The 13,793-nt window shown below is 36.2% G+C and overlaps 1 protein-coding gene across 1 annotated transcript; it reads right to left on the bottom strand.

The window, feature by feature from the left end:
- Positions 1–6,212: 6,212 nt before the first annotated feature.
- LOC137806822 (uncharacterized) lies at positions 6,213–7,770 on the bottom strand. Its single transcript, XM_068607123.1, has one exon. It carries the CDS (start codon positions 7,445–7,447, stop codon positions 6,512–6,514), a length of 936 nt encoding a protein of 311 aa, XP_068463224.1. The 5' UTR covers positions 7,448–7,770; the 3' UTR covers positions 6,213–6,511.
- Between the last annotated feature and the right edge of the window lie 6,023 nt (positions 7,771–13,793).

Below are 13,793 nucleotides of genomic sequence, written 5' to 3'. Positions count from 1 at the left end.
CAATTCTCCAAACAAAAGCTCCAGCGAACGGCGAAAAACGTCAAACTACTGATCGAAAACTCAAACCAACGGTAAAAAGAATCGAAAATGGTTACACCAGCACACAACCACACAGAAACTACCGAAACTTCAAGAACTCACGCTATGGATGGGGACAGGTTTTACACGGCCCCACGGTGGGCGCCTGATGATCCTGCCTGTTGACCAGAACGCTGGAGCCTCGCCTCGTCTAATTTGGATCGACTTTGCGCCGTGCTAGCTTCCGTCCTTCGCCTTGATTCGCCTCAGGAACCTGCAAAAGACAGAACAGCGCCGCTGCGGCCGATCACGCTCCGACGCCCAAGTCAGCGACTGAACCACCAAAATACTAAGAGAAAACTAAGAACTTCAGGAACCGTGCAATATTCTCTCTCAGCGTACTCCAGTTCTCGCAAGCGTAAAAGAAGTATTCTAAAACGCACGTACCTCAAAAGTTCGTTAGGATTCCTTATATACCTGTGCATTTTCTCTCTCCTGACAGTTACACATCTGGACACGTGGCTTGCATCCAGCTGTACACGTGTCACCATCTAGAGCATCCTTGACTTGAGCGTCACCTCTTACTCTTCAGGCTTTCGACTAAGTTACTTATGCAGGAAGCAACTCAGCGTATAACTGCCTTGGAGCGCGATCTCTTCTGCGTGGCGAGTACGGGTGTCTTCATACACACCTTCCTTGTGGTCTCGCTGGCCGCCATTATATTCTACTTTACTTACTTCACTGTGCATGTTCGGGTAATCTGTTCCCCGACCTCAACCTCTGGCCAGCTAGGGAATGACCATCTGACGACTTCATCCTTTGCTTCGAAATCCTGGAACAAGCTTTCCTGATCCTTCGGCGATGTCATCCTCTCGGCGATCTCCGATCACGTTGTCGCCTGGGTTCGCATCTGGCGACTACAACACAAACTTGGTGACCGCCGTTTTAGGTATGCTAGAGATCGGGGCACGCCAACTTAACGACTGGCGATCACACGAGCCTCCCGACGTCCTTCCCTTCTACCAGCCAGGTGTCTCGTTCAACACGCCTATACTATTGCTTGCGGCCACGTCATATATTCCGACTACTTGGGCGGTACAATAAAAATTTGAATATTATAATATCCATACCTTCACTGATTGATATATATATATACCTGTAATCTTTATTGTACAATTATTACTCAAGTTTGGACCATGCTAATTTGATGGATACTATTGCATATTTCTATTGATAATTTTAAGTTGAATGATAACTTTCTACCAATTTAAACTAATGGTAAATATGTTTATACTTCTCAATTTTACGCATTAGAAGTATTTTTTGTGTGGATATTCTATTGTAATCTCTGTTAATAAATTTGATTTTGGATGATATTAATTTCTAAGCTTAGTTTTATTTTAAATGAAATATTTTTTATTTAGATTTTCGTCTAAATTTACAATTCATTTTATAAAAATGTTTATTTGTTATTATTAAGTATTTTTAATAAAATACTTGTAAGGACTAAATTTATAGTTAAAAAAACTAAATATAACAATCTAAGCGTGTTATAAAATAATTGTTTATACGTATTAATTAATAGGTAAAATTACTTACGTCATTCTTGCACTTAAAATAAATTTTATTTTAGTCTTTATATCTAAATATCATCCTTTTTTGGTTTTTATACATATCATTTTTTAATTTTTATTACAGTTCCTTCGCTTTTAGATAATAAGAACCAAAATAAATTAAAAATATATATACACTACAAGAAAATAAGCTATTAGCTTCCAAATATTTGCGTGGGTCAGCACGCTAATATTGTCGGTTAAAATAGCGCAAAATTTACGCTAAATACCATTTAACGCAAAAATGGACGCACTTATGAATTTAATTTTTTTAAAAAAAAAATTTAATTTGCGTTGGCCACGGCCCACGCATGTTTCACATGCCCCACATTATTAATAATAATAATAATAATAATAATAATAAGTATAATAAAAATCATATTATGACAAAAGAATTTGTTTGGTGTAGTGGTTAAAACTTTTTCCTCACAAGGATGGTAGTGATAGAAATTAAAATAAATCAATAATAGAAATTAAAATAAATCAAAATATTGTTTGTAAAAGTGAATAATTTTGAAGTAAAAATTAAAAAGGTAAATTTTATATTTTATATAACTATAAGGATTCCATCAGTAATTAATCTAATTTAGTTATATACAACTAGATGCAAACATAATTATTTAAACATGCCGTGGTTTTGGCTTCATGAGCTATGATTGATTTGAGGCAATCTCATTCTGCCATTGAGGCGATGAATGCACAATATATTTGCAATCGTTAAATTACAGTGTCATATGCTTATAAAAGTGGATTTGTGAATGTGAAAAATGCGTTCAAGTAAGTTTTTTTCATCTTTACATGTGTGTTAAAAATTTATAAGAAAATTAAATAAATTATAGTATTTAATTATATTATTATTTTTCTTAAATAATTCACATATAAATATTAAAATTAGAAAAATTAACATAATAAATCATATTATATATATAACTGATTATATATATAATATAATATATAATTAATTATATATAAGTAAATTATATAATTAAATATAATATAAGAAAAAAAATATTTAAAATTTAAAATATTAAATAAATTTATGTTATAAAAAAATTTAATAGTAATTAATTATAATAATAAATTATAATCATAAAATAATAATAACAATAAATATATTTATATATAATAAAAAGATAAATTTAAATAATAATAGTATTAAGTATACAAAAATAAATATAAATAATAATATTGTTTAATATAAATAATTTTTTATTGAATTTTTGTAATTAAAAATATTTAAATATTATTTATTTTTATAAAAATTTAATTTTTAATAACTTTTATTATTGGACAATTTATATTTTTTTACTGAAATATTTTATTAATAATGTTTTAAAATAGATTTTGTATATAAATACGTAATTTTTTCATTAATTAAAGTATTTTATTTTATTAATTAAAAAATAATTAATTATATCCATTATATTAAATTATTTTTTGAATATTTTTATAATTTAATTTATGAATTTTTTTTATGTTCTGACAATGAAAGGTCATTCATATTTTTAAAAAAATAACTATTTAGTGACATTAAAAAATAACTTATAAAATTTTAATTAATTTAAATTTATAAAAAAAATATCTCATTTTATTATTTATATATTTTTTAAAATAAAAACAAATTTATAAACTTACATTAATTTCTTAAAAAATTTAAAAATTTCTTTACAATCAATATATCACTCATAAAATTTAATAAAAAAAATTCATGTATATCTTAATGAAAACAATCACATTTTCTTCAATTTATTTCTCAAATTACTTCAAATTTTCAAACATCCTCCCTTATCCAAACAGAAACATGACACACGACCTGGAGACACAGTTTTGACCTCAATTAATCCAACTACAAAGAAGAACATACCTCCTACTTTATTTGACGGTGGAAGTCATATACATCTCATAATATATATGTTGCAAACATAACATGTTCCTGCCGGTTGACTCGAAACGCCTTCGTACGCCTACGTCACTCTTACGTCTAGAGTCCTTGCATTCACGTGTGCCTTTCCTGTGATGAACACCTGAACATAAAAACAAAGGGAGCCCTAACAGTCGTTTGCACTCCGACGCTCAAGTCAATACTAGGGTTAGGAAACACCGAAAACTGTATAATCTTGCTACTCTGTGTGTGTTTTACAGCGCAAGAGAATTCTCCCTTGTCAAGTTTGTTAACTTACTATTTATAGATAGAAACTAGGGTTTCCTGTTTACCTGAAATGGGCCTTTCTGATGGGCGGGTCCAGCACTGTTGTTACCTTGCTCTCAGGATAACCTAGCACATGGGGTCCCTAACTGGAGTGCAACCTCTGACGGGATGACCACCTGGATGCCTCCTCGTGCACCTGATCTCTGGGGTCAGCCGCCTCTGGGAGTGCCCTAGCTGTTATGCATGCAACTCGCCCCTGAACGTGACCCTTGTAGGCCATATCCTTCCAGTGGCTCTTATAATTTGTGTCACGCCTGAACGCGTCGTCCACTCTACACGCATAGGCACTCGTGATCTAGGCTTCTCCCTTACTGATAACTGGTGTGTGACCTGGGATCCACTTCTCGTGACCCATCTCTTACTGTTTGGATTTCCGATATACGACCTCTCCACACTGTTTAGTGGCAAGTCGGTACATCCTGATGACTGATGTTTGACCACCCTTGGCTCCTTGGCGCACGTGCTTTGCGGGGTACTGGCCCGCGCTGCTCGTGGGACTCGCTTACATGGCACCAACATTACTAGTGGTCAGTAAACGCTCGGGGACCGGTCGATACATAACTCACCTTCATTACGGTGCTGCATTCCAGCTTATGTCATTCCTAACCTTATAAGCCACCACCCCCTTAAGCTACTGCATTCCCGCCTATGTCCGTGCCTGAACAATCAACCTAACATCATCAATAGCTCGGTCAAACAATCTTACCTCCTACAATGCCTCCTCCACCTCAAGTTCAACATTTTTGGCCACGACACCCTAGTATCTAGCCAGAGGCCACCACCTTCACAAGCTCCTCCCAAGCCTCTTCCACCTCCATCAAAAATGGGAAGTCAGCCACCTCCACCTCACCAGTCAAACAATCTTACCTCCTCTATGCCACCACCTTTGAATTGAAGCAATGCAAATCAATGAATGATGTTCTTGACCCTAATATGATGACAGAACCCCCAACCACACACAATCACATAATAAGGAAGATGAAGACCTAAAGTTTATATGGACTTATTTGTAAATATGGGTTTAATTAGGATTTTGTTTGTCTTTGTACGTCCAATGAAGAGGAAAACTCTAGGATGAAGGAATGTACAAAACATATCCAAAAATACCTCCAACTCATCAAAATATAAACTAGAGTTTTGGTCAGAAGAACACGAGAAGATTGTGTTTCGGCTGAACCTTATTTTTGGGTCAAGCTTTAGCTTAAATAATTGTATAAAGTTGTTTATGATTTCATAGGTCATGTATTGGGCTTAGTAGCATAAAATAATTTAACCAAATATGTGAGCCAAGTAGCATAAGTTTTTGGACTTATATTTGGACCAATAGTAAAATATGTCTAGTTAGGATAAAAAGTGACTAGTCAGGATAACAAATGGGTTTCTTTGAGCCCAATGTAACCCTAGAACGTCTAGGATATATTAGAGGACGAAAATTACCTTGGTATGGAGCACATGGACGTCCATGGCAGCTAGTAGTGGAAAGGATTTAGCATAGAAGGTATGAGCTAAACATGGAAAGTATGAGTCCACATGGCATCTTCTCATTGAAGAGTTTTATTTTGAATTTTCAAATTTTGGCTTCAAAATATTCAGCTCTCTCTCCTATAAATTGAAGTGTTTGGCTCATGGAAAGAAAAATCAATTTTATGAGTGTTATACCAAATTGTTAGCGTAAACACTTCTTTGTCTAAACCTCTTTAAGATATACATCTTTGATCTTCTTCACCTCTCTAAGTGATACGGCCGAAACAATCACTCTCTCTACTCTTCATGCACTTACAAGAAAATCATAGCTTCATTGAAACTCTCCTTAATCTATTTCTTCCCGCAAAAATCATTATAAACTCAAAAAAAAAAAATATGAAACCAATCGAAGGCACCTATCATAATATCTTGAATTTTTACCATTTATTGTTAGTTAGTTGATTGTTGTTATATTTCTGAAATACTGTAGATTGTGATATGAACTCCCTGACAGCCAACAATCTTAAAATTATTGGTGTCAAGAAAAGAGAGACATTTGAGTTTTGGTATTATTGCATGATCACATAATTCCACCGTGTTTTCTTTGGCCTCAGTCTCAAGGTTGTTTCCTGTATTGATGTGATCAGGAAGAAGCAACCAAATGACTCAAATGAGATTATTGAGTTCTAGACTTTCATAGAAATGACATTGTTTCGGGAAACATTAAATTTAAATAATAATGATGAAATATTACTATTATTATTATTATTATTACACCTTCTGTTTTAAATATCGTGTATTTTTAATTACTAAGCACAAATATAAAATAACATTTTGTACTATTATTTTCTTCTTATCTTGCTCTATAGATTGATAGAAAACTCCTAATGCGTTTTATGATTTAACTCTTACTGAAAAAAATATATTATATACTGAGTTTGAGGTGAGTTACAGATAGTTTCACATCAAGAAACAATTAAAAGATGGTTTCATCAAGAAACAAAAACACTCGTTCTTGCCCCCACTAACTAACAAACACAAACAAATGAAATGAACTAATTCCCACATTCACAAATAAAAACAACAATCTTAAGCTAAATCTCAATCCTAATCAAAAGAGAGCTATTCAATACACCCACACGCCCAACCAGTAATCACAAACTGACACACTTTCATTCCATGACTCTCTTTATATCTATCTATCTATCTACCTTTCCATATGATTTTGAGGAAAGATTTTGCCCACGTGAATAAAGCTTTTACTGTTGTTGTCAAAGGCAACGGTCTTTTGAGACTCAACCTCGTAGTTTGACTCTTCATCCTCGTTGCCGAGGGAAAAATACTGCACCTTCTCCCCATAAACTTTGACCAAAACCAAGTACAAAGAAACCGCAAAAAGGGTGACAGCAATGATGAACCAACTGAACTGAATGTTAACGAGTGAGTTGGCACGGTGTACTGCCTCGTGGGATGAGCATCTAACCACCATGTGACCCTCCTCCTGATTCATGTAACAACCTTTGGGTATGAGTGAAGGTGTCCAAAGCATGAAGCCCATCACAATTAACCACAGCCCCTGGAAGAAAATGCTGATGGAACGAACGAAGTTGACTATGAAACTCTCAGGGAACCCAATTCCAATGATTGTGGTGGAGAGTGAAACAAAGACCAAAAGCTGTAACATAAGATGGTATTGGCCTTCTGGGCCCATGTGGTCCGCGGAATGGAGGTGGAAGAGAAGCAGTTGTTGAGCAAATGCTACGGCCCCAAGAAACTGGGTTAATACGAATTGTGCCTGGGGTTGGGCACGGTCCAGGATGATGGAAGAAGCTGCGTAGAGGAAGAAGGTGATGGAGATGGAAGAGTGCTCGAAGTTGTGGAGATGGTTGGAGGGAATGGTTCCATCTGGGTCAAGAGGTTGGTGGCGATCTGGGCCTATGAAGAGTTCCATTGCTACGGAGGCCGTGCAGCCTACCATGATGAGCACCAACTCTAGGTATCTAAACTTGGCAGTTGGGAACCATGATGGACCCTTGTAGGACTTTGGGTTAAGGGCATGGAGCTTTATGTGGTTGAAGAGGTGCCACAAACCTATCAACAAGAAACCAAAACCTGGAGCTACATGTCCCACCAGAGTGCCCATGATTAATTATGAACTTCGAGAAGGGTGACAAAATATGTTGGTGGTGTTGTTGAGATAGAAAGAGAAAGAGAAAGAGAAAGAGGTTAGGGGTGTTGTGTGAGGAGTTGGGTTGGCTGTATTTAAATGTCCTACTCTCATGCCTTCTTCTTCAATTTTTACTTCAATTTTTTCAACTCTGACCACACCAGGTGACATCACTCTTCAGGGTTCAGAATTGAGAGATGAGATGGCGCTGCCTTTCAGGAACAACACAGTACACATTATCACCATCATCACCAATTCCTTTCTAATCTCCATTCTTCTGTTTACTTATTGAACAATCCAATAACATATGAGATAAACAAGTGATTAAATAAAGAGGGCTTTCTTTCTCTATTTTGATTTCCATACATAAGTCACTGCTTGCGATGCTTATACGGCAATTTAAAATTAAAAATAATCTTCTTAAAATTCAAAGAAATAAAGTGTATCGTCTTTAAGATATATTGTTATATATTGTTTAAAGCCTCTCATTCTTTCCTACTGATCACTCATCATTTAATATTTTAAATTACTACTTAAAAAAATAGTTGTGTGTTCCTCTACTATGACCAACACGTGTGGCAAAATATTAAAATCTTATATATTTCTGTGTTAATCTCACAGTTAAAACTGTTGTTACTTTTAGTCCTTCGCCTATTTAGAGCTTAATTATAAGAACAAATTTTGTGGTGGTGGGGTTTTTTTTTTATATTATACTATTATGTAATTAATTAGTTGTTTCTTAATTTATGATCTTTAAGTAAGCCATGTTCGAACCTGTTTAATATTCCAACAATCATCTTGATAATGATACTGTGTGCATGTCATTAAAAGAAAGATTGAATCGTATACGCTGGCTGCTCATGGAAACGTAAAAGGAACACGACACTAATGTACAAAGTTTTGGACTTTTTTTCACGAAACTGCCTGATTTCCGAAGGATTGCTCACTTTTAACGATTTGAAACTGCGAAGAAAATTCGAGGTGTTGGTACTTTTGGTCTCCTTTATATTCTTCATTCTTGAAATTTGGTCTTTTCATTCCAAGGTTAATTTATGTTATATTCTGACTTTTGTATGTTTACTATTTTGCTTAAGTTTCTTATGACAAACACAAAAAATAGACTCACATGTTTGGGTGGCCAATTTGTGTTTGATAAACGTATCCATCAGCTCATCAGCTACGTAACCCATTCATGAACATGATGCACTGCATTGTGTCTCGAAGGTCAAATGTCAATCCTTTGTTTATAATCTTACGCATTGACTATTATGTAGATTTGGTAATAGTTTAAGTTAATAAAGAAATTGAAAGCTTACGTGAGAAGGAGAGAAATTAAAATTTATTCGTATTTGACTACTTTACAGGTTTCTTTGATTGAAAATATTTATTCATTAAATTTAATACATATTTGATTTATGTATTTTTATTCAAATTTGATTTTGATTCTTATGATAATGGTATTGATGAGTTCTTCCCGTCAACAAAATCATATAAAAGACACATTATTTTCGATTCAAAATTTTATAAGGATTGGGTCTTTGTACTTTATATTATTCATTTTACTTATTTTTATTTAATATATAATTTTCAAATCACCTTAAATTTTTAATATTATTATAAAATATTATTTTTTTATAGTCCTTTCAACTTTAGATAGTAAGAACTAAAAGAAATTTAAAATAATATATATAAATCAAAATATTGTTTGTTAAAAATGAGTAATTATCTAATTTTAATTAAATATATTTAGGTAGATGCAATTATAATTATTTAATATGGTTAGCACATCTATAACAAAATAATAATAATAATAATAATTCTTATTATTGTTGTTACACTTTTAAAATATGGATATTAATAAGTGAGAAGAGTTTAACCATAATTTATGTCAATTAAAGCGTAGTAATTATAATTACTCTTAAGATTAGGGATAACAATGTGACGTGGAGTTTGATTATGTAATTCACATTCCCGAAATAAAAAATTCATGGTTATCCTTAGAAACATGTATACCATTAGTTCTTTATTATTTCAAATATTGATTAAATATTTATTTTATAAGAAATAAAAATCAAAACAAAGGAAACATGATATTATTAAATATTTAATGTCAAAATAATATATATATATATATATATATTATTTTCATATATTAAGAAAGAAATTATAATTGTATAAATATCAAATTAAAGTATCAAATAACAATTAGATAAAATTCAAATAATTATAGAAAAAGTAAAAATAATCAAATGTGTGAATTAAAAAATAATGTATGAAATTGAAAATCAAAGAAAATTGTATATAAGTTTTTTTAGGTTACCTAATAAATTAAAGGTATTTTAGTAATTTAAAACGGAAAAGGGTATGAAGACGGGGATGGGTATCGAGACGGGGATGGGTATTGAGACGGGTATGAGGACAAAGACGGACGAATATGTACATACTCATCTTCATCCCTATATATCCAAATTAAAATACATATACTCATACCCAAGCACAAATTTCTAACTATAATCAGGACGAGTTCAAACAATATTTGCGAGAATGATTTCATTTTCCATCAATACCTAAGACTACATTGGATGTTGAAATTACAAATAAATGGATTAAGGAGAAAAATATAGGTGAAATTAGATGTGTTGCTTCAATAGAGAAGAAATTTGTTTATCATATATGAAATGGAATTAGTAAGATTGAGTTGTTTCAAGAGTATTGTACCGTCCCGTATCCGGGCGTTGACAAAGTCAAGGTCAAAGTCAACGTCAGGAGTCAAAGTCAACACAAGGCGTCGCCTAGGTGAAGAGACGCCAAGTGCCAGCGTCGCCAAGAGGAAGCGTCGCCAAGGCAAGGCGTCGCCTAGGTGAAGGCGTCGCCCAACCAGGGCGTCGCCAAGATCAAATATCACTAAGGCAAGGCAATCACAGTGTGGTTCCCCGATACCCATGGGTAGGAAAGACCATGGAGGGAGCGACGCCGTGGGAAGGCCTCAGGTCCAGATGATCCGGGGTAGTGATAAAAATAAGGAAAAGGTGGCTTCAAGGCCATAGTGATAGCACCAGTGTAGGGCAGCCTGACTCGTGAAGTACCCCTGCCACCCCAGAGACGCCTTTGGGACAGATACGACTCAAGGGGAGGGTCACGCCCAGGGTAGCCAGGTGCAGGGTACGAGAGGAAGGCAGATACGCTCTCAAAGTGAGTGACTAGATGATTGGGGGCATGAGTTGGCACCCAAAAAGTCACCCCTTGCGCAGTAGCACTCCCAAGCAGGAGGACTCACACGTAGAAACACCATTTAATACAGTCAGGTCAGAACAGAAACACCATTTAGTCAGGTACCAGGTAATTAAAGTCATTTAATACAGTTTATGTTTCGAGCGTTTAAGGTACTATAAAGGCTCCCAAGCGTTTCAACGTCTTAAATGCGCTACGTTTTCTAATTAGACGCGTTAATTAAGTGCGTTACATTTTATGATTAAAAGCGCTTTAAGGCGCTTTAAATGCTTGGGTAGTTTAAATAGCGCCGAGAATGTTGGAAACAGGGTTCGAACTTTTGGCTAATTTTCCAGAAACACTCTAGTTGCTTGCTCGAGCCTTGAGGTTACGCACAAGGGACTAGGGAAGGATTTTGGCTAGAACGAGAAAATATACATTAGACACAGTTTCCTTTTTACCACCTTCAGAGTGCCATACGCGGTGCTCCGATACGGAGGTGCATAGTTTTTGGTGTTTCTTGCTGGCTGACTTGAGCGTCGGAGTGCAAACGGCCGCTAGGGCGCCCTTTTGTCCTTCTTTGCAGGAATTTCCGGGTAACCAGTGGGAAGGAGTCCCTAGCTGACAGTTGAGGTCGCGCACGAAGACGTCTCAGGTCAACCAGACGGAACAAGTATCTTTTCATTAACATTTAAACTAGTGGGTGAATATGCCTACAAATATGCTATAACATTTTTAAGCCAAACTAAGGTAATAAGTATGTAATAATGAATAGTTTATACTTTAGGATCATCAACTATTTATAATATTTTAATTGATTTTTATATGTATAGACCTTGATAGTCTGCTTATATTGACCTCTAGATTTGATCAATGACTTAATCATCCAATTAGTTCTTTACATATCACTACACCATTTTTATTTTAGGTCACGCTGACATGTCAATAGTTTAAAGTTGTTGCAAAAAATAAAGATAAAGAACGATTTTTAATTGTTGGCTATATAGTAAGGTTTTTTTTGTCTTTGACTCAAAGTATATAGGGAAAATGTTGTCTATTCATTTCAAACAACAGGATATAAAACATGGACAATTATATGCAACACTTATTAAAATGTGGGTACTTCAAGCAACACTTTTTAAAATGTGGGTATTTCAGTCAACGGTTTCTAAAATGTGGGTGCTTTAAACAACACTTTAGACCACATTTTTTAAATTGTGGGTAATTTAGACAATATTTATTAGCTGGTGACTTAAATATATCATATACATAGAAACAAAGATGTTAGGATTGATGGCTAGAAGAAGAAGGGGGGTTGAATTGTTTATAAAAGACTTTCTCAAATACTTTTCTTAGAATGAATCTTTAACAATCAACTCAAAAAAGCAATTCAGAAAGCCAATCAAATAGTCAAACATAAACTGATATCAGAATTATAATCGGTTAAAATTACGATTTAATTGGTTGTTTATGACAGCGAAAATATCAAACAGTTATGGAGAGAAAAGATAGAGAGATTTACACACAAGGTTTATACTGATTCACTCAATCCCTGAGCTACATCCTGTTCTCAGTCAAACCACTGAGTATTCCACTACGTAACCAATCACAGACTACAAACACACACCACAAAGAGGTGACTTTGAATCCCACAAAGCCTACTCACCCTCTTTGCACACAGCCAACACCTCAAGCCAGAATCACACTGACTTTACAGGATTTTACAAACAGTTTTACAGAGTGTGTACCGCCCTGGTAGTCGGGAGTGATGATGTGGCATCCTGCTACAGTATAGGCGTGTTGGCAAGGCGCCAGGCTGGTAGAAGGAAAGGAAGTCGGGGGGCTCGTGAAGCCGCCAGTTTGAGTTGGCGTGTTCCGATCTCCAGCATATCAGAATAGGCGATCACCGGGTTAAAGATGAAGTCGCCAGATGTGAACTCAGGCGACCAAGCGGTTGGAGATCGCCAGAGAAAGCACATCGCCGAAGACGAAGGAGAAGCAAGTTATGAAGGCGGCCGGCGAGACCACAGGGAAGGTGTATGAGGACACCCTAACTCGCCAATTCCAGTAGAGATCGCACTTCCAAGTTAGCTGTGCACTGGGCAGTACCATGCATAAGTAACTTAGCCAAAATGAGAGTAGAAGCAGCGCCAAGTCAAGGAGGCTCCAGATGATGGCACGTGTACGACTGGATGCGAGCCACGTGTCCAGGTCTGTAACTGCCAGGAGAGAGAAAGCAACCAGGTATATAAGAGTTCTCAACGAACTTTATGAGGTATGCACGTTCAGATTATACTCTTTACGCTTGCGAGTTATAGAGCTGACTGTGAGAGAGGATTTGCACGGTTCTTGTTCTCTTAGTATTTGGTGATTCGGTCACTGACTTGGGCGTTGGAGTGCGATCGGCCGCAGCGGCGCCACTCTGTTTCTTTGCAGGTTCTTGAGGTGGATCTCGAGAGGAACGGAGGTGTGAAGCGGTGCGCACGTCGATCCTTTGACGAGGCAGTTTCCAGCGTTCCGGTCAATAGGCAGGATCATCAGGCGCCCACCGTGGGGCCGTGTAAAACTTGCTCCCATCCACAGCGTGAGTTCTTGGAGGTTTTCGAAGTTTTCTGCGTGGTTGTGTGCTGGTGCAACCATCGTTCGCTGTCTGCTTGAGTTTCGTTCGGTGAATTCGCGTTTTATACCGTTCGTTTGGGTTTTCGATTGGCGGAGTGAGGTTTCCCTGCTGTTTCCGCGTAATTTGTTCAGTGGAGTTCGAGTTCTTTCGCTCGTTTGGTTGTCCGTGGGGAAGCGGTGGTTTCTGGTGAAGTTGTGGTTTTCTTTGAAGGTTTACGGTGTTCTTGAGTTTTCTTGCGCAGCTTCGCACAGTTTTCTCCGATTGATCGCTGGATCGATCGTGGTTGAAGTGTCGTTCGTTGCATTCTGTGATTCGCTGAGTTTCATGAGAAAAATGAGAAGCAATCGTTCAAGTCAAGTTGCGCCCGTTGCTGCCGAAGGCGCCGCTGCCATGACCATGGCGCAGATGGCAGAGATGATGCGTTCGTTGCAGGCAACTGTGGAAGCCTCATGCGTAGAGCAGGCGAGAATGCATGAGGACCTGGTCGCCTCT

This window comes from Phaseolus vulgaris, chromosome 3, assembly GCF_000499845.2.
Source record: "Phaseolus vulgaris cultivar G19833 chromosome 3, P. vulgaris v2.0, whole genome shotgun sequence".
Classification (NCBI taxonomy): Eukaryota; Viridiplantae; Streptophyta; class Magnoliopsida; order Fabales; family Fabaceae; genus Phaseolus; species Phaseolus vulgaris.
Note: the sequence above shows the minus strand (reverse complement) of the source record. Positions and strands in the feature narration are given on the sequence as shown.